Genomic DNA, 21,289 nt, shown 5'->3' with positions numbered 1-21,289 from the left:
GGGTATGCAAGCAGGTTACAAAATATTAAGACAGGTTTTAGAGTACCTCAGATTCAGACATGATACAGACTCATAAAAACAGTGTATACCTTAGATTTTGGAGTGAACCTGATCTAGCAGGTCTCAGAGTGCAAAGAAATCAGGCAGGACTGAAACCAAGATGTAGAAACCAAATATGAAAAAATGACTTACAGACCCAGGTCCAAATATCAGGAACAGGATAATCCAGGAATTTTGCTGTGTACATGAGACTTCATGAAGAACTTTCTTTTTTTTATAGTAATACATTATTATCTGAAGCAATAATTTATGTACTTTTTTTCTTCCACAGCTTAAGCACTGAATATTACAACTATGTTGAAACACCTTAAGATTCTCACTTTTGTGCTGTGTGTGGCAGCAATAAGTTTCTTCACCAAAATTGTCTTGAATCAAAACAGCTCCTACATTTTAAAGTTCCTTGTTTCTAAAGGTATTTTGTCAATCACAGAAAAAGATTATTACCAAATGTTCAAATCAGAAAAAATAACTTCCTATAATATAAGTCCAAGTGATGTTCTTCAACAAGGAAATGGTATCTTTTTTGTGGAAACCACGGATAGGATGGAGGAACCACCCTTGGTTTTGTGCTCAATTGAATCAGCGGCTCGGCTATATCCAGACAGACCAGTGGTCTTCTTCATGAAAGGACTAGATGACATTGTCAATGTGGATGATGAGAAGAAAGCCCGCGAACGTTTCCCAACTCTCTCATTTTATAAGAATATCTACATTTTCCCATTGCGAATGGAGAAGGTATTCGCTGACACCCCACTTCTTGCTTGGTATGAAAAGGTAATGGTTGGAAATCACATGAAGAGTTCTATTTTATACATAATATAATAATAATATAGTAAGCGACTAAATGAGAAATATGTCTAAGTCTTGTAAAAATTATATTACATTAATTTCAAGCTTTTAATTTTTAACAACCGTATAGGAACCAGTGGAAAGAAATAACCCTGCTTTAAAATACTAGTTAACCATAATTGGGATAATTCTTTCCTGACCTCTGCTGGCAGATACACAGACTTGTCATGCCCTCTTGTTGAGAGAGGCAAAAAGTGTTTCACATGCATAATAGTTGTGATGCTGAAGTAAAAATAAAGTAAAACAGAATTTCGTCACTTTAAATTATTAAATGTCCCCCGATATTGTGTTGACTTTTGACACAGCAGACTCTCATTGCTTGCTATAATTTAACATTTTTATACCCAAATTGTTTTCTATTGTAAATTCACCCAATAAAGATCCACTTATGGTAATTATACAGATATGTAGATTTTCCCCAAGCTCAAATTTGGATAAAGGCTTTAATTTTTTTTATACAACCAATTTAACCTTTTAAAGACACAGTTTAACCGTAGTAATTTCTTATTTTGCCACATTCCGAGGGAATAATGTTTTGTAATTTTTCTGTCAATGTTAGTTTATGAGGACAGTACCAGATGAGTTGTATTTGTGAATGGCACCACCTATTGATGCTTATAACATAATGACTATATTTTATTAATTTTTGGGAGGCATTGTTTTCTTTGCACTTTGCAGTTTCGTACTAACACATAGCATAGGTAAAGTTAGCTTTATTCTTTCAGTCAGTGTACTTAGAATGATATCAATCAATTCCTCAGAGTTTTCTAGATCTCTACCTGCTGTCATTTATTCTGTTACTTCTAGTGGATAAAAGTCTGACCGGTGGCTCAGTGGTTAGCGCTGCAGCCTTGCAGTGCTGGAGTCCTGGTGTTCAAATCCCGCCAAGAGCAAAAAAACATCTGCAAGGAGTTTGTATGTTCTCCCTGTGTTTGCATGGATTTCCATCCCATATTTCAAAGACATACTGATAGGGGAAAAATGCACATTGTGAGCTCTATGTGGGGCTCACAATCTACATAAAAAAAAAAAAAAAAAAAAAAAAAAAAAGTCTGACCATGGTGATGTGATAGCTAGTCCATGGTCATGTGATGGACACACAGGTGCACAGCTTGTTACCAGGTAGAGGTTTGATTACTGTACTGTGTTAACAAGCAGCACCTGGGTGGTTATTAGAGATGAGCGAACAGTGTTCTATCGAACTCATGTTCGATCGGATATTAGGCTGTTTGGCATGTTCGAATCGAATCGAACACCGCGTGGTAAAGTGCGCCATTACAAGAACGGTAGCGGTCTACATAGACCACCATTGTGAGGGGGCAGATTATGACGTGGATTCCGCACCAAAATCTGCCCCCTCTTGCCCAGTGTGAACGAGGCCTAAAATACCTCTTTACTTTCAGATGTTTGCACAGGTTCTATCTACTTTTATGGAATGGACTGTATTACGCTCCACTCCAGTAGGTCCGCCTCAGCAAAAAAAAAAACCAAAAAAAAAACAAAAAAAAACAATTGCACATGGTTTGCTCCAAAAGGAGCCCACTGAGCCTCTGTCATTCAGGGGCCCACAAAAACCTGGAACCAGCCCTATATGTATATAGTGGATTCTATCATCTGTAAGGGCATTGTCTATCTCTGGAGAGACCTGAAAATGGCTGTCCACCAATGTTCACCATCGAACCTGATGGAACTGGAGAGGATCTGCAAGGAAGAATGACAGAGAATCCCCAAATCCAGATGTGAAAAACGTGTTGCATCATCCCAAGAAGACTCACAGCTATACTAGTTCAAAAGGGTGCAAATACTCAATACTGAGCAAAGGGTCTGAATACTTATGACCATGTGGTAGTTCAGTTTTTCTTTTTTAGTACATTTTCAAAAATATCTACATTTCAGGGGGGGGTTCTGTCAAGATGGGGTGCTGAGTAGAGATGAGCGAACAGTGTTCTATCGAACTCATGTTCGATCGGATATTAGGCTGTTCGGCATGTTCGAATCGAATCGAACACCGCGTGGTAAAGTGCGCCATTACTCGATTCCCCTCCCACCTTCCCTGGCGCCTTTTTTGCTCCAATAACAGCGCAGGGTAGGTGGGACAGGAACTACGACACCGGTGACGTTGAAAAAAGTAGGAAAAACCCATTGGCTGCCGAAAACATGTGACCTCTAATTTAAAAGAACAGCGCCGCCCAGGTTCGCGTCATTCTGAGCTTGCAATTCACCGGGGATGGAGGTTTCCGTCCATTTAGCTAGGGCTTAGATTCTGGGTAGGCAGGGACAGGCTAGGATAGGAAGGAGAAGACAACCACAACAGCTCTTGTAAGAGCTAAATTCCAGGGAGAAGCTTGTCAGTGTAACGTGGCACTGACGGGCTCAATCGCCGCAACCCAGCTTTCCCAGCATCCTGAATGGAATACACTGACAGTGTATTCCCGTATACCCCATATATACACCCCAAATCCCCGTTCCAACGGTGTGCCCCCCCCCCACCTTCACCCCAGAAATACCCTGCAAGTCCCCTAGCAATAGAATTGGGGCTATATACACCCACTATTTTTGCTACTGCCATATAGTACCATTGTCTGACTGGGAATTCAAAGAATATATTGGGGTTACATATAACCTCAATTCCAGGGAGAAGCTTGTCAGTGTAACGTGGCACTGACGGGCTCAATCGCCGCAACCCAGCTTTCCCAGCATCCTGAATGGAATACACTGACAGTGTATTCCCGTATACCCCATATATACACCCCAAATCCCTGTTCCAACGGTGTGCCTACCCCACCTTCACCCCAGAAATACCCTGCAAGTCCCCTAGCAATAGAATTGGGGCTATATACACCCACTATTTTTGCTACTGCCATATAGTGCTATTGTCTGACTGGGAATTCAAAGAATATATTGGGGTTACATATAACTTCAATTCCAGGGAGAAGCTTGTCAGTGTAACGTGGCACTGACGGGCTCAATCGCCGCAACCCAGCTTTCCCAGCATCCTGAATGGAATACACTGACAGTGTATTCCCGTATACCCCATATATACACCCCAAATCCCCATTCCAACGGTGTGCCCCCCCACCTTCACCCCAGAAATACCCTGCAAGTCCCCTAGCAATAGAATTGGGGTTATATACACCCACTATTTTTGCTACTGCCATATAGTGCCATTGTCTGACTGGGAATTCAAAGAATATATTGGGTTTACAAATACCCTCATTTCTTGCTACTGCTATATAGTGCCATTGTCTGACTGGGAATTCCAAGAATATATTGGGGTTACAAATACCCTCATTTCTTGCTACTGCTATATAGTGCCATTGTCTGACTGGGAATTCAAAGAATATATTGGGTTTACAAATACCCTCATTTCTTGCTACTGCCATATAGTGCCAGTTTCTGACTGGGAATTCAAAGAATATATTGGGGTTACAAATACCTTCAAGTCCTGCCACTGCCATATAGTGCCATTGTCTGACTGGGAATGCAAAGAATATATTGGGGTTACAAATACCTTCAAGTCCTGCCACTGCCATATAGTGCCAGTTTCTCACTGGGAATTCAAAGAATATATTGGGGTTATAAATACCTTCAAGTCCTGCCACTGCCATATAGTGCCATTGTCTGACTGGGAATTCAAAGAATATATTGGGGTTACGTGCACCCACAATTTTTGCTACTGGTATATAGTGCCAGTTTCTGAGTGGAAATTCCCCAAATAATTTGGGGATTCATTCACCCTACATCTCAGGCTCTTGCCATATTCACCCAGGTTGTCAGTGCTGCACCAGCTCGTTCCCAGACAGCTCGGCCCGAAAAACACATTACCTATATAGAGGATTTGGACAATGAAGACAACATGTTCTAAATCTAATGTCTGCACCTTCTCCAGAATTAAAATACAGGCAGCGTTTAACTTTCAAATAGCACTGCACAAAGGAAGATCTTATCAGCTTGTCTCATGACATGCTACTAAAAAGTGTCATTTGTGTATCTTAATGTAAATATAGCTGTATAAGCTTTTTGGGTTTTAGGCACTGCCAAGTTATTTATTACCACCCGCTCCCTTATAATGATGATGACGCCAAAGTCGCTGTGGGTGTTCAGAGCTCACAGCTTTGGTTGACATTTGTCTTGCTCTCTGTCGGTACCAGCTGTCTTTTTGGATACCGTAAAGTTATGTTGACTTTATTAACAGCTATAGAAGCTTTAGCCAGGTTGTGACGGTGTGTAACCCTAACAACACTAAGTGGGATACACATTAATAGTCAGTCTATGTACGCTAAACGTATCACTGAAGTAATTTTTTTTCCCTCTCCCCTAATATAAGAAAGGAACAGACATTAGACCTAGACCAGGGTTCGAGGCTTGTGAAAATCCAGTATTATTTGTTCTTCATGATGTGAAATATGTGTTGAAAAGCAACCCAAGATGAAGTCAGCCATGTGTGCCAGTGTGTTACTTGGCATGCCTTTGCTGGCCCCAACTGTAAGGGTCACTCTCCATTTCCTCCATTTTCCACTCCCCTTCACACCATTTGTGGTGAAGCAATGGGATGCACTGAAGTGCACCCTCTAGCCTCGTGTGGGACAGGGACATCAGATGCCACTCCAACCCCCTCGTCTTCCTCCGCCAGCCAACGGTGCGAAGATGAGAGGAGTGTGCTCTGAATGTTTTCTGCCTAGCAGAGGCTAGTTCTCACTTACGAAAATGGCCCCACTTTGACCTGTATATCAGGCACAATGGTGTAGGTTTCAAAGAAACATGGCACCAACAAGTTGAAAAACGTGGGCCATGCGTGGACCGTGTTTGAGTCTGGCTAGCTCCAGATCTGCTACCAGGTTCCAGCCATTATCACAGGTGCAAAAATGCCAGGCCCCAGGGAAAAAAAAATGCCATCTCAGCCAGGATGGCATCCCTGACCTCGGAGGCACTGTGCTGTCTGTCCCCCAAGCTGATCAGTTTCAGCACGGCCTGCTGACATCTCCCCACGCCAGTGTCACAGCGTTTGCCGCTAGTAGCTGGGGTGGAGGTTGCAGCATCGTAGGGTTTCAGTCTACTCCTGCCATGAATTTTGGCCTGGGAGAGGAGATAGGCCACCCCAGTTTGCACCCGGGGACCAGACTCCACCACATTCACCCTGCCTGTCATTAAAGATAAGCACTGCAGCATCCCTGACCACAGGCGCTTGTCCATGTGTCGGTGGTCAAGTGGACCTTGCAGCAAAGCGCAGAGCTCTGGGCCCGACTGATGTTATAGGACACATGCAGGCGCAAGGCAGGGACAGCACACCAAGAGAAGTAGTAACGGCTAGGCCCAGCATAGGGAGGTGCCCCAGCTGCTATCTGCTGACGGAAGGCCTGGGTATCCAGAAGCATAAACAAACACCAACATCTCCAGGGCCAGCAGTTTATCGATGAGGCTGTTAAAGGCTTGGGCATGGGGGTGGGTTGTGTTGTACTTCTGCCTGCAATGAAAAGCTTGGGAGATGTGGAGTGGCTGGGAAGAGGCGCATGATGGTGCAGGCCAAAAGGGCGCATGAGGGTGAACTCCCCAATGTGTCAGAGATAGGTGTGTAGGTGTCCTTGCATCATTTACTTGCACCATACTTGGCTTTGGAAGTTAATTTTGTGCCAAAAAGTGGTTAAGACAGCAATACCTCAGCTACTCCCGTTACACTGTCTATTGACAACTCCAGCCCTGAAATTACCACCTTTGGAAGTGGACCACCACTTCTAAGATCCCATAGGAAGTAGGCAAGAGATGTGCAGTGCAGAAAAAAAGATGAAAAAATAAGTGTAGGCAGTAGAGCACAGAGGGATCGGAGAGGACAGAGCTGGTGTCGGCCAGGTATTCCCACAACATGCGCCTATACTTGTCCCTCCTGGTGACACTAGGCCCCTGAGTGGCAGTAATTTGTCCAGGGGGGGGGGGGGGCATTAACGTGTTCCAGACCTAGGAATAAGTCTTCCAACAGGGTAGAGTTTTGCATGCCTTTGCTTCTACCCACTGTTTTTGCTGCTTAGCTTCCCTCCACATCTACACTGTTTTAGCCCCTAAACATCACCCCAGTTTATGCCTTTGCTTCTACCCTGTTTTTTTGTTGAATTAGCTTCCCTCCACATCTACACTGCTTTAGCCCCTAAACATCACCCCAGTTTATGCCTTTGCTTCTACCCTGTTTTTTTGTTGAATTAGCTTCCCTCCACATCTACACTGCTTTAGCCCCTAGACATCAACCCTGTCCATGTGGGGTCGGTGGCCTCGTCATCCACCAACTCCTCTTCCAATTGCGCACTGCCCCCTTACTGCAAACCGCACATGATCACAGCTTGCCCTGATGGCAACTGTGTCTCATGATCCCCACTGAGGTCCAGACAAGTCGGTGGCGGGTCCAAAACCCCAAAATTGGAAGGAAATGGCAGATGCTGCAGTATTTCTAACACCTGTTCCTGGTGCTCGGGCCTGGTCTGTGTTGTACCCTGCACCCTGCTTAACGCAGCTGCCATATCCGAAGTTGTGCTGAGCGCATGCTAATGTTTCGTGTCCAGTGCAATGGATGGGATGGGATTTCACATAAGTCTGCCACCCATGGCCACTCATGGTTGAGCAACTGAGGGAGTTGACTTTGACGAACCCGAGGGTTTTGGAGTTGGAACTACATCAAAGGTCTGTGCTGCTCACACACTCTGCTCAACACATGATATGTTTAGTGCCAGCAGTGTGGAGACGTCGCACAACAGCCGTTGTTCCAGCAGGTACAGGCGTTGTAGGAGTGCATAGAGGCTAGCAGCAGCAACTATAGACTTTAAAAACTATCCGCACAAGCGCCACACTTTCACCAGTAGCTCAGGAACATTGGGGTACCTTTTTCAAAACATTAGCAGCAATGAGTTAAAAACATGGCCCAGGCATGGAATATGTTGCAGGCTGCCAAGCTACAGAGCCAATCCCAGGTTACGGCCATTATCACACATGACAACATGCCTGGGCCCAGGTGCAGTGGCAAAAACCACATTGCCGTCTCATCGAGGATGGCATGACTCACTTTGTAGGCAGTGTGCTGTCTGGCCCCCAAGCTGATGAGCTTCAGCACGGCCCGCTGACGTCTCCCCACACCAGTGTTGCAGCGTTTCCAGCTCGTAGCTGGGGTCAATTTAACAGCGGAGGAGGGTGGTGTTTCAGCCCTCCTCCCAGGAATGTTGTGTGGGGAGACAAGTCAGGCCACCACATTTTGCGACCCGGTCCACGCCTCAACTACATTCAACCACTGTGCCCAAATTGAAAGGTAGCGTCCCTGTCCGCATGCACTTGTCCATTCGTAACTGGTCACATGGAACTTTAGGGCTAAGCGCTGAATTTAGGGACCGCCTCATGTTTGGGGGAAAGTGCTGGTGTGGACGGCACAGTGCGGTGGCGCAGTAGACACTCTGCCCAAAAAGGGCAGAGTGTCCCCCAGCCGGGATTCCAACATCTCCTGGGCCAGATTTCTTGAGATGAGGCCGTTGAAGCCTTGGGCATGTGGGTGGGTTGCGCTGTACTTTAGCATGAAATGAAAGGCTTGGGAGATGGGGAGTTGCTGGGAAGAGGTGCATGATGGCGCGGGCAAAAGGAGAAATGGCAGGAAAAGGTGAGGATAAGGGTGAACTCCCCAAAGTGTCAGAGGCAGATGTGGAGGTGTCCTGGCTGCTGGTCTGGACTGCAGCGCCAGCCCTGTCAACAGTGGGAGAGGCAGTGGCCGCCAGGCCAAACGACGATTATCCTGCGCTTGCTCTCACCCACTGAGCCCAGGGCTTGCCTTCCAAATGATGGCACCCGCAAGAGGTGGTGAGATTCCTCTCCGCAGATCTCCAAACCATCTTGGACTTGCAAATTGCACTAAATTTGTCATGTAACTGACATGTATATGATGAGTCTATCCATTGTCTGTTCATTTCGGTGAAAGTCAGCCTGTCAGCTGACAGACAGCTGTGCTTGTCAGTGATGATGCCACCGGCTGCTTGTACCCCCAGTTTTTGCTGCTTAGCTTGCCTCCACATCCACACTGCTTTTGCCCCTACACATCACCCCTATCCATGCCTGTGCCTCTAGCCATAAGTCTGCCACCCATGGAAACTCATGGTGCAAAAAGTGAGGGAGCTGACTCTGAGGAACCCTTGGGTTTTGTAGCTGGTACTCCATCAAAGGTCTCTGCTGCTCACACACCCTGCTGAACATACGGTATCTAGGGTTAGAGCGTGTGGTGACCTCGCACAACAGTAGGTGCTTCAGGCAGATGTAGGCCTTGCTGGAGTGTATTGCGGCTAGCTCCAGGTACTGTAGACTTGGGAAAGTGGGTGTCCAAGTGCCGCACTTTCACCCTTAGCTCAGCTAATTTGGGGTATGTTTTTAAAAATCATTGCACCACTACATTGAACACGTGGGCCAGGCATGGAACGTGTTGGAGGCTGGCAAGCTCCAGAGCCCTCCAACAAGACAAAAAAGCCTGGCCCCAGGGGCAGCGGGGATAAACAAATTGCCATCTCATCCAGGATGGCATCCCTGACCTCAGAGGCAGTGTGCTGTCCGTCTCCCAAGCTGATGAGCTTCAGCCCAGCCTGCTGACGTCTCCCCACACCAGTGTTGCAGCGTTTTCAGCTCGTAGCTGGGGTCAATCTAACAGCGGAGGAGGAGGAGGGTGGTGTTTCAGCCCTCCTCCCAGGAATGTTTTGTGGGGAGACAAGTCAGGAAAATTCTTGAAACGGGAGAGTTTTGCATCTTTGCCCTTGCTGCCTATGGACATCCCTTTGCCTCTAGCCACCATTTTTCCTGCTTAGCTTGCCTCCACATCCACACTGCTTTTGCCCCTAGACATCACCCCAGTCCATGCCTTAACTTGTACCCCCAGTTTTTTCTGCTTAGCTTGCCTCCACATCCACACTGCTTTTGCCCCTAGACATCACCCCAGTCCATGCCTTAGCTTGTACCCCCAGTTTTTCCTGCTTAGCTTGCCTCCACATCCACACTGCTTTTGCCCCTAGACATCACCCCAGTCCATGCCTTAGCTTGTACCCCCAGTTTTTCCTGCTTAGCTTGCCTCCACATCCACACTGCTTTTGCCCCTAGACATCATCCCTATCCATGCCTCTGCCCCTAGCCATAACTCTGCCACCCCTGGAAACTCATGGTGCAGAAACTTTGGGAGCTGACTTTGAGGAACCCTTGGGTTTTGTAGATGGAACTCCATCAAAGGTCTGTGCAGCTCACACACCCTGCTCAAGATATGGTATTGTAGGGTTTCAGCGTGTGTGAATGACGGACAACAGCCTGTGTTTGGACAGATGTAGGCCTTGCTAGAGTGTTTTTAGGCTGGCAGCGACTCCTGTGCACTTGCAAAAGTGGGCGCACAAGCGCCGCATTTTCAACAGTAGCTTCGGTACATTTGGGTATGTTTTTAAAAAAACTTTGCACCACTAGGTTAGACGTGGGCCAAACATGGAACGTGTTGGAGGCTGGCAAGCTCCAGAGCCGCTACCAGGTTCCAGCCATTATCACAGGCGTAAAAATGCCAGGCCCCAGGTGTAGCAGGGAAAAAAAAATGCCATCTCAGCCAGGATGGCATCCCTGACCTCGGAGGCACTGTGCTGTCTGTCCCCCAAGCTGATGAGCTTCAGCACCGCCTGCTGACGTCTCCCCACACCAGTGTTTTAGCGTTTGCCGCTAGTAGCTGTGGTAGAGGTTGCAGCGTCGTAGGGTTTCAGTCTACTCCTGCCATGAATTTTGGCCTGGGAGAGGAGATAGGCCACCCCAGTTTGCACCCGGGGAACAGACTCCACCACATTCACCCTGCCTGTCATTAAAGATAAGCACTGCAGCATCCCTGACCACAGGCGCTTGTCCAAGTGTCGGTGGTCAAGTGGACCTTGCAGCAAAGCGCGGAACTAAGGGCCCACCTGATGTTGAGTGACACGTGCTGGTGCAAGGCGGGGACGCCACACCGGGAGAAGTTGTGACGGCTAGGGACGGCATAGTGAGGTGCCACAGTTGCCATCAGGTCCGGGAAGGCGGGAGTTTCAACAAGCCGGAACGCCAACCTCTCCTGGGCCAGCAGTTTAGCGATGTTGGCATTCTAGGCTTGCGTGGGTGGGTGGTTAGCGGTGTATTTCTGCCGGCGCTCCAATGTCTGAGAGATGGTGGGTTGTTGTAAAGAAGCGCCTGATGGTGCCTTTGATGGTGCAGGAGAAGGAGATAAGACAGAAACAGGGGAGGATGAGGGAGAAGTCAACAAAGTGGCGGAGGGAGATGAAGTGATGTCCTGGCTCGTCCTCTGGAGTGCATCGCCAGCACTGTGAACAGAGGCAGTGGCATGAACGGCGGGCGACGTTTGTCCTGCCGTTGCTGCCTGCCACTGATTCCATTGCTTGGATTCCAAATGACGGTGCATTGAAGTGGTGGACAGGTTGCTCTTCTCAGGGCCCCTACTCGATTTCGAGAGGCAAATTGTGTAGACGACACTATATCTGTCCTCGGCGCATTCCTTGAAAAAACTCTACACCTTCAAGAAACGTGCCCTCGATGGGGGAGTTTTTCTGGGCTGGGTACAAAAGGGAGCATCTTCGGACATTCCGGGTCTGGCCTGGCTTCGGCAAAGCAGCTGACCTCTGCCTCTGGACATGTCTCTGCCTCTAGCTACCCTTTTTGGTGCTGCACCTGCCTCAACATCCACACTACTTTCCCAGCTTGACATCTGCCTTGTCCAGGTGGGGTCGGTGTCCTCGTCGTCCACCACCTCCTCTTCCAACTCCTGTCTCGCCTCCTCCTCCTGCACAATGCGCATGTCAACTGGCTGCCCTGACAGCAACTGCGTCTCATCGTCGTCGATGATGGTGGGTTGCTGGTCATCCGCCACCAAATCGACCGGAGATGGAATGGAGGAGACTCTAGTGTTTGAGCATCTGGACACAGATACTCGTCTGTTAGGTCCGTGGAATCGCGAAATGGAGGGGCAGGTTGCGGTACAGTCAAAGGAAGGGAGAACAGCTCTGGGGAGCAGGGACAGTTGGGGTTATTGTTCTGGGAAGATTGGGAATTTTGGGTGGAAGGAGGACAAGACTGTTGGGTAAGAGGAGGTAGAGGCTGACTGGCTGGTGGACAATGTGCTTTAAGCGTTATCCGACAGCCATTGCAAGACCTGTTCCTGGTTCTCGGGCCTACTAATCTTTGTACCATTCAGCCTAGTTAATGTGGAACTTTTGTGCAAAGCGCAGAACTTAGAGCCCACCTGATGTTAAGGGACACACGCTGGTACAAGGCTCAACTCACCCTAAGTGCCAAAAACACTTCTGGTGCAAGGCTCTACTCATGCCAAGGGCCTCAATCTCTGCTGGTAGCACAGCTTAAGGTCCTGTAACTTTGTTTGGAAGGGCTCATGTTAAGGGCTAGAAAAGTGAATTTTGGAAGGTCTTACCACATCACACACACACACACACACACTCAAAATGACAGTTAAGGGTGAGGGCTTTTGGAATTCCCATTGCCTATTCCATTTGTGGTTGTCATGGGGAACGTGATTTAAAGGGGTGGTTGTTACTGTTTGTTGAGCTTAAATTGGGGTTTGTGTCCATCCATTTGGGGAGTAAAGAAGGTTTCCAGGTATTTTCCCACTTTGATAGAGGTTTTTTTGAATGTGGAAAGTGTGTAGTTGTTAGGCAGTGATGTTGGGGTAATAGAGGGTCTTTGGTGTGTTAGATGCCCCCAGACATGCTTCCCCTGCTGTCCCAGTGTCATTCCAGAGGTGTTGGCATCATTTCCTGGGGTGTCATAGTGGACTTGGTGACCCTCCAGACACGGATTTGGGTTTCCCCCTTAACGAGTATCTGTTCCCCATAGACTATAATGGGTTCGAAACCCGTTCGAACACACGAACATTGAGCGGCTGTTCGAATCGAATTTCGAACCTCGAACATTTTAGTGTTCGCTCATCTCTACTTGTAAGTCTTCCTATACCTGCTAAGGGCTCGTTCACATCTGCGCCCGGCACTCCGTTATGCAGGTTTCCGTTTCCTACATGAAACAGAGCAGGAGACGGAAACCTGCAGGATTCTTTCTCACCCATTCATTTGAATGGGTGAGAAAGCTGTCCGGCCGTGAGTGGCGGTGAGCGTTTTATGCTCTCCGCCGCGAAACCAGGTTTTTTAATTCGGACACAGAGTCGGACATGCAGTACTCTGTGTCCGGATTTTAAAAAAACGGTTTCACGGCGGAAAGCATAAAACGCTCACCGCCGCTCACAGCTGGACCCGGTCTGTGGTTGCCATCTTCTTGCATGCAGAAAATGGAAACCACAGAACGGAGTGCCGAACGCAGATGTGAACCTAGCGTAAGGTGCCCACTCTCTAAGGAGTGTTATTATCCCCTGACCCTGGTCTATAGTCTCTCATCCATCAAACGAGTATCCCTACACTATGTTGAGATCCAACAGATCGAAACAGTGCTGTCCACAGCTGGGAATCTGTTTCTTCTGAAATAGAAATACTAGTTTGGTAATAATCCCCGCATCATGTCCTAAAAGGCAGCAAACAGATGCACTGTTTTCCTAATTAGATCCTGGAAAACAGATTTGCATATATTTCCTACTGTCACTGTAATACATCTACCGTGGAGCTTTTTTTTTATTTGTATTTTGATTTATTATTTTATTATCTATGCTGCTGTAACACACTCATGGCGGGAATAGTAAAGGATTATCTTATTTTATCTTAAATTCTTGTTTTGATGGATTTTGTATAATATAAACACTTTTTCTTCAATAGTTTTCTGCCACTCTTAAGTGTTTCAATTTGCTATCAATAGAGCTATTTGATCACTTATGATTACATTTTTTAAATTTAATGTCACTCCACAGCAGCATGTCTGGAATTGTTTACTCTTTTTTTATTCAAGTCCAAGTAGAAGACAAAACAAACTTTTCCTTGCTAGTGTAATACATTGCAATTTTATGGTATTGTAGTGTATTATGTCAATCAACATAACACTGGCAGATTTTCTATTAAGGCCTCCGGAAGGCAGGACCTAATGGGTGTAAAAAAAAAATGGTAAACCCAAAGGTCTTTATCAAGTCACCCACAGCTATTACAACACATCATCATCACCAACTGATTGCGTTGTAAGAGAACAATGAGGAGGCAATGATGGTTATAGGCCTCTTAGTTATTAGTTTACCTGTAGTAGTTTCTCAGTTTTGTGGCCATGATAGGGAAAGAGGAAATTTTTCAAACCTCTTACATGTACAGTATGTCATAATGTTGTGTAGGGAGTATGGAAAGGGATCAGAAGCTTTCAACATTGAAACTTCTTCCTATGCAAGTAAGTTAAAGGGGTTGTCCCATCTCAAGTATCCTATCAATACTGGTAGCTTATGTAAATTGAAGCCTTTTCTAAATATATTGCTTTAGAAATTCTGCTTTGTTTTGCCTGATATTTGAATTTATTCATCCCATTGTTTATACAGTGTTGCTATACCACAGACCTCACAGAGATAGGACAAGTGAAGTCAATTACTTGCAATTCAGTTAATTGCACTTTGCTGATAAAGCCTGGTCTGTTATCTCTCTATGTAAACACAGAGATAACACTGAGTCCATGCTGTACAAAAATCTGCATATTATCTGACCTGCAGAAGTATTCTTTGTCCCGTTCAGCAGGAGGGAGGAGGAGGGAGAGAAATACAGGAAGTGAGAAGAAGACGCTGCATGCAGCCTAGCTAAGAGACTGAGATGGGAGAACCCCTTTAAGCTAATTGTGACTGTGGCATCTGAACAGTTCCAAAGATGGAGAAGTGCTCTAATAACCCACCCCCATGCAATAGTGTGGTGCTAATAAGTTCTCCTGGTGGCTGGAAGCCCAATGAGGGCCCCCAGGGGCCTTACAAAGCACAATGCACTGTTTTGCAGATTTACAAGCAATCAGAGGGTCACATACTAAAACCCCTTAGGATGACTATAATGTAAAATGAAGTCTAAAAAAAATAAAATATATATATATATATATATATATATATATATATATATATATATATATATATATTAACAAATATTAAAATTTAAAAAAAAACTTCCATAATAAATAAAAAAACAGCATCAAATTATAGTGCACAGTGAATGGGAAAAAATCTAATTGATGGTTTTGGTTTTGTCAGTTTAAAAAAAGTGTAAATACAAGGATCACATTTTTTGTCGATAACACGTAGGAAAAGCCTTAAGAAAGACTATTCGTCTCCTACCTTTGATGTCTTCTCTGTGCCGCCGTTCGGTAGAAATCTCGGTTTTCGTCTGTATGCAAATGAGTTCTCTTGCAGCATTGGGGCTGGGCTCCAGCATTCAAACAGTTGAATGCTGTTCAATGCTGAATGCTGTTTTGTTGTGGCCTGTGGGCAGAACCGACTGTGCATGCACACAGGCCACAACAAAATGGCCGCTTACACAGCTACACAGCTATGCAAACTGTATTGTACTGTAAATTGGGACCTTTCTTCTCTACAATTATGTAGAGGGATAAGTGCAAATATTTGGTACTAGAGCATATGGGCAGGGGTTGTCTTCTTGTGACTCTCCTTTAACTTTACTGTCTTCTATGTACCGTATTTTTCGGACTATAAGACGCACTTTTTTTCCCCAAAATTTCGGAGGAAAATGAGGGTGCGTCTTATAGTCTGAATGTGGCATGGCCGCGCTACTGTCACCGCTGGTTTTCTTCAGCGGCAGTATCGCGGCAATCTGCAGGCCCCGGCAGCTAAGACAGTCCCCGGCATCTGCTGTAATAGACCGGCGGATGCCGGGGAGTGTCTTAGCTGCCGGGGCCTGCAGATTGCCGCGATACTGCCACCGCTGGTTTTCTTCAGCGGCAGGAGCATGACAATACTGCAGGCCCCGGCAGCTAAGACACTCCCCGGCATCCGCCGGTCTATTACAGCAGATGCCGGGGACTGTCTTAGCTGCCGGGGCCTGCAGATTGCCGCGCTACTGCCGCTGAAGAAAACCAGCGGTGACAGTAGCGCGGCCATGCTGCAAATCCGCTCCTCCTCCGCAGGTCCTGGCAGTCAGTTAGCCCCGGGGCCGGTCCCCACCGGCCCCATACCTTTAGTGATGCAGGCCGGCTCCTGCACGGCGAGGCCGCAGGAGCCGACCTGTTCCGATGACAGCCGGGAGCTAATGAAGGCTCCCAGGCTTGTCATAGATATATATTACTATCGCGGCTGGTCTATGACCCTCCGCGATAGTAATGTATAGAATCTCCCATAGACGGCAATACACTTGTATTGCCGTCTATGGGACTTGCAATCAAATGATTGCAGGTTCAAGCCCCCTAGGCGGGGGATATTAAAATAGTAAAAAAAAAAAAAAAACACTTAAAAAAAATATAATAAAAAATAAAATAAATAAAAGTTCACCTCCTTTCCCTAGAATACATATAAAAGTATAACATTACTGTGAAACATACACATTAGGTATCCCTGTGTCTGAAAATGCCCGGTCTACTAATATTTTTATGTACAGTGAACGTCAAAATCAAAAGTGCTAAACTGCCGGGTTTTTCTCTCTGTTTTGTCTCTGAATTAAATAAAAGGTGATCTAAGCAATAAACATTTCCCAAAATGGTATATCTAAAAAGTACACCTGGCCCCACAAAAAAAACGCCCTATACATCCCCGTACAGCTGCAAGGTCACCTGTCAATGTGGCCTTGCAGCTGTTCCAAAACTACAACTCCCATATATTAAATATTTTACCATTTTTTGCCTGAAATTTTTTTTTCCCTATTTTTCTCCTCTAAAACCTGGGTGCGTCTTATAGTCCGAAAAATACGGTATTTTTGCAACTCACTATTTACTTAATATCTTTCTTCCTTTCTTATCGAATCTTAGGTAGACCCAAAACAAGAAAAGTACTGGACACATGTTAAAGCAGATGCTTGCAGATTAGCCTTGATCTGGAAGTATGGAGGTATTTACATGGATACTGATATCATTTCAATTCGACCCATTCCTGAAGACAATTTTGTAGCTGTTGAGGATGCCACAGCTATCAGCAATTCTGCTTTTGGTCTCTCTCCGCATCATGATTTAATGTGGGAGTTTATGGAAAACTTTGTACAGAATTATAGAGGAGATGTATGGGGACATCAAGGACCAAGACTTTTTACACGTGTTTTGAACAAGTATTGTGGAGTTCCCAAGTTTACCTCCGTGGATCATCTCAAGTGTGCCAATGTCTCCTACTTTCATACTGAACGATTCTATCCCATAGGTGTTGGATCCTGGGGAAAGTACTTTGAGGTTTGGAAAGATTTACCAACTTTTAATAATTCTTATGCTCTTCACCTCTGGAACTACATGAATAGAGAAGGAAAGTTCATGATGGTCGGCAGTAACACACTAGTGGAACATCTCTATCAACAATACTGCCCCTCCACCTATGAAAGCATTTTAAAGAAAGTAACCAGTCACCATTAGCGTTTGTCATCCCAAATGGATCTCATAATGCAAATATGGGGAAAGGGAGATTAGCAAAAATCATATAATTAATATCAGCCAGTTATCTCTTGAATGTCAATAGCAAAAAACATTATTATGTTCATGTTGATCCCTAAAATTAAAGTTTTTTTCAGAATATAAGATATAATTTACAATAAGACATCCCCATTTTTTAGGTGAAAGGAAGTAGGAAAAATCTTACATTAATTAAACTTCCCTGGTGATGGAAATAAGTGTCAGGGTTAAATAAGTTGTCCAAACGTTCTCCATTCCTCTCCAATAAGAACTTTATTTCCTTTTCAGAAATGCATAGATCATTTGTGGCTGGGTGTGGAGGCTTTACCTTCTAAGATCATACTATTCTAAGTCATGACTGTTGTATAATGTTTTTATTGTTTGCTGTGCATAGATGGAAATTTGAATAAAATCTAATAGTAAAAGAAAATGAATAAAGTAATACATATGTTCTCTATCAATCACTTTACCACAACTTCCCACTTGTACAATACTTTATTGACCTGTAGCTAGAATGTCTTGAAGTCAAAATCCTTTTTGAAGATTAGATTTGCTTTTTTTCTCTTAGATTTTTTGGAGGGCATGAGAAAATAATATTGGAACCTCATTCATGAATTCTCTTTGCAACTGCAATACACATCACAAAATAAAATGTTTTCCATTGACCTTTTTCCATTGCTTGAACTTTTGATGTCCAATTCCTTACATACAGGAGGAAGCCGATTGTAATATAAACTAATAAATGATTATGTCTTAAATGGAGGAGACATTGGAGAAAGGGAGGTAGAAGATAGGTAGCCCTCATCTTAGTGGGCTAGTTGTTTAGATTTATTTAGTGGAGTTTATATGGGAGAAGCATCCTGGCTGTTTGACCTGCACCTTAGGAGTAGTTGGCTTCATTTTTCACCCCTGTTGGCATGGCATTAGGCCAGTAGCCTCAGGGGGAGGTGTTATCACTGCTCCATACAATTGTGAGGTGTTTGGTCTTATATATCATTAAGCCAGAAGGCATCTACCCATTGCTCCTTTTGTCTATGAGGGAAATAGATCTATGAAATGAAGAGGGCTTGAATATCAGGATGACGCCTAGTTTCTATCTCCCATAGATGTGATATCTAGCACACTTATGATGTGTCTATGGAGTCAGTCTGACCGCACTGGGTTTTTTAACCTATTTTTGTTAAAACACTATTTTATTGATACATTAATAAAAGTGAAGTTTTAAATATTTTCTTTATCTGTTAAGTCTTCTAACAGTGACCGACTGGCATAGTGGGATAGAGGGTCCTGACCGCAAGGGCTTACATTCTATAAGGGAAGAGGGATAGAGACAGAAGGTGAGGGGAGTCGCTCTTCAGATAGTGGTGTGGTGCCAGTAGTGTTACTAGTGTTTGTAGGCCCTCCTGAATAGGTTAGACTGCAGGGCCTTCTTGAAGCTTGTGACTGTGAAGGTCAGTCTTATGTGTCTTGGTTATGAGTTCCAGAGTATGGGGGATGCATGGGAGAAATCTTGGAGATGGTTGTGTGAATAGCGGAAAAGAGCAGAGGTAGGTAATGTGGGCAGGTATTGGGAGATTAGGTTAGAGATATATGGAGGGAACAGGTTGTGGATGGCTTAGTATGTCAGCATTGGTATTTTAAACTCTATTCTCTGGGCAACTGGTATCCAGTGGGGGGATTGGCAAAGGGATGTGGCCAAGGAAGAATGGGGGGGTGAGGTGAGGTGTTACATGAGCAGCACAGTTTAAGGTGGACTGGAGGGGGATTGGAGTATTTGCATGTAAAAAGGTGTTACAAAAGTCTAAGCAGTAGATAATGAGGGCATAAACTAGCATCTTTGTGGTTCCAGGGTTGAGGAAGGGGCAGATTTGATGGATGTTCTTGAGTGGAGGTGGCAGGAGGTGTTGAGGGTTTGTATGTGCGATTTGAAGGATAGGTCAGAGTCCTAAACCTGTGAGTCAGGGGTAAGTGTGGTTCCATTAACTTTGATATATAGATCAAATAGCATAGCTCAACCTGGGATGGCTCCATAATATAAACCAAGGTCACCAAAATCTTAGACTCTCACAGTCCTCTAAGTTTAAAAAGAAAAGGTGCGGAACCCAAAGAGGCTGCAGAGAAGGCAAGAAAAATCGCCTCAGGTGAAGATCTGCCTATGGACCAACTGAGCCCGAGTCCGAAAAGGAACAAGCAATGAGTAGATGCATTTTTAACCTGACTACATTCTAACACAGGCCAAAGCAAGCCTTCTATCAAAGGGGCTCTCGTTTTGTCCTGACCTCCACCTTGACAACCTACAACTGTACATAGACTTGAATGAGTTTATAAGTAAATTAACGCTTACTAGACATTTCAACTTAGCACCAGAACCCTCGGGTAGGGGGATGATGCCCTTTACACCATACCTTTCAGCTCATCTGCGAGTGCCCCACTGTGTGCTCCAAATATTGTAAATACTGGGTTGAAACTGAAATCCAGATTCTACCCACTCCACCATAAAGGTTGTCACCTGGAGACTTTCTATGCCCTAGTGGCTATGGAGTTCAGAGGTTTAAGCAATGAAGCCAAGGGTTGTACCAATAATATGACTCATGAAGAGAGAGATGCCATTTGCTCCCTGAGTTCCAATAGGTAGATTGTGATTTGGAGTGTGGGTAAATGAGGAGGAGTCATGGTTCAAGCCAAAAAGGACTACCTTAAAGAGGCATGGAGGTTATTGTCTGGTGACAAATACTATATGGTCCTGGAGACTGACCCCACAGCTTAACATCCATTGAATATCATAACATGATAAGGAAAAGTTTTGAACAATTAGTACTTAGCAAAAAGGAGAAGGAATTCTTAACGATTCCCGATCCGGTTCTTTCCCTCTTCTATCGCTTGCGCAAAATCCATAAAGGGGTAACAAACCCCCCTGGAAAACCTATCATTTTGGGCATGAGATCTCTCACCCAGAACCTCTCACAGTATGACGATATCCATCTGCGCAACATGACATCTTCTAAATGATCTCCTCCCTAAGCCGTGGAAACCATCACATATATGGGCAAGCCTTGATGTTACATCATTGTATACAAATATTCCACATAACAAGGGGTTAGCTGCGATCGAGGTCAGCCTGTTTAAGGACACAGAACTGCCCTCCTACCAGAGGAAATTCATCGTAAAAGGGATACGCTTCATCTTGGAACACAATGCGTTTGAATTCGAAAATTGTATCTTTCTACGTAAACGCAGGACCGCCACGGAGTCCAAATTCGCACCTAGTTACGCAAACTTGTGTTCATGGGATTTATAGTTTATATGGGATGGCTCCATTGAAGACTTCCTGGAATTCACTAGCGCCCTCAATACTAACAATTGAAGGTTGGCATTTACAGTACACGTAAAAGAAGTAGGGAAGATATAGAATGTTTAGGCCTGGTTTTGATGGGGAAAGGGGATAAGATCTGCACCAAAACCTTCTTCAAGGAAGTAGATTAAAATGGGCTTCTTGAGTGTCATAGCTGTCAATATCGCAAGTGGAAAGAGAATGTACCATTTGGACAATTCAAGCGGATATGCCAGAACTGTACTCAAGATTCTGACTACCAACAGCAAGGTGCATTCCTGGTACGTAGATTTCAGGAGAAAAACTACCCCAAGGGAATCATTAATTCAGCTAAACAAAAAGCATGCAGACTATTCCAGCAGGACTGTCTGGTACCTAGATCCATGGATACGCAGGTGGACTTCAAGCATAATTTCCTTACCACGTATAATAGATTTCATAATACCATCAGGTCTGTTATTAAGAAATATTAGAACATTCTTCTTAATGATCCCCACCTCAAGAAGTCCCTACCGGCTACTCCTAGAT

At 45.0% G+C, this 21,289-nt stretch overlaps 1 protein-coding gene across 1 annotated transcript; it reads left to right on the top strand.

The window, feature by feature from the left end:
• Nucleotides 1-354: 354 nt before the first annotated feature.
• LOC142196807 (alpha-1,4-N-acetylglucosaminyltransferase-like) lies at nt 355-17,394 on the top strand. Its single transcript, XM_075266786.1, has 2 exons — nt 355-834; nt 16,807-17,394. The coding sequence occupies exons 1-2, from the start codon at nt 355-357 to the stop codon at nt 17,392-17,394; spliced, it is 1,068 nt and encodes a 355-aa protein (XP_075122887.1).
• Nucleotides 17,395-21,289: the final 3,895 nt, after the last annotated feature.

Source organism: Leptodactylus fuscus, chromosome 3, assembly GCF_031893055.1.
Source record: "Leptodactylus fuscus isolate aLepFus1 chromosome 3, aLepFus1.hap2, whole genome shotgun sequence".
Taxonomy (NCBI): domain Eukaryota; kingdom Metazoa; phylum Chordata; class Amphibia; order Anura; family Leptodactylidae; genus Leptodactylus; species Leptodactylus fuscus.
This window is presented reverse-complemented; position numbering and strand designations above follow the sequence as displayed.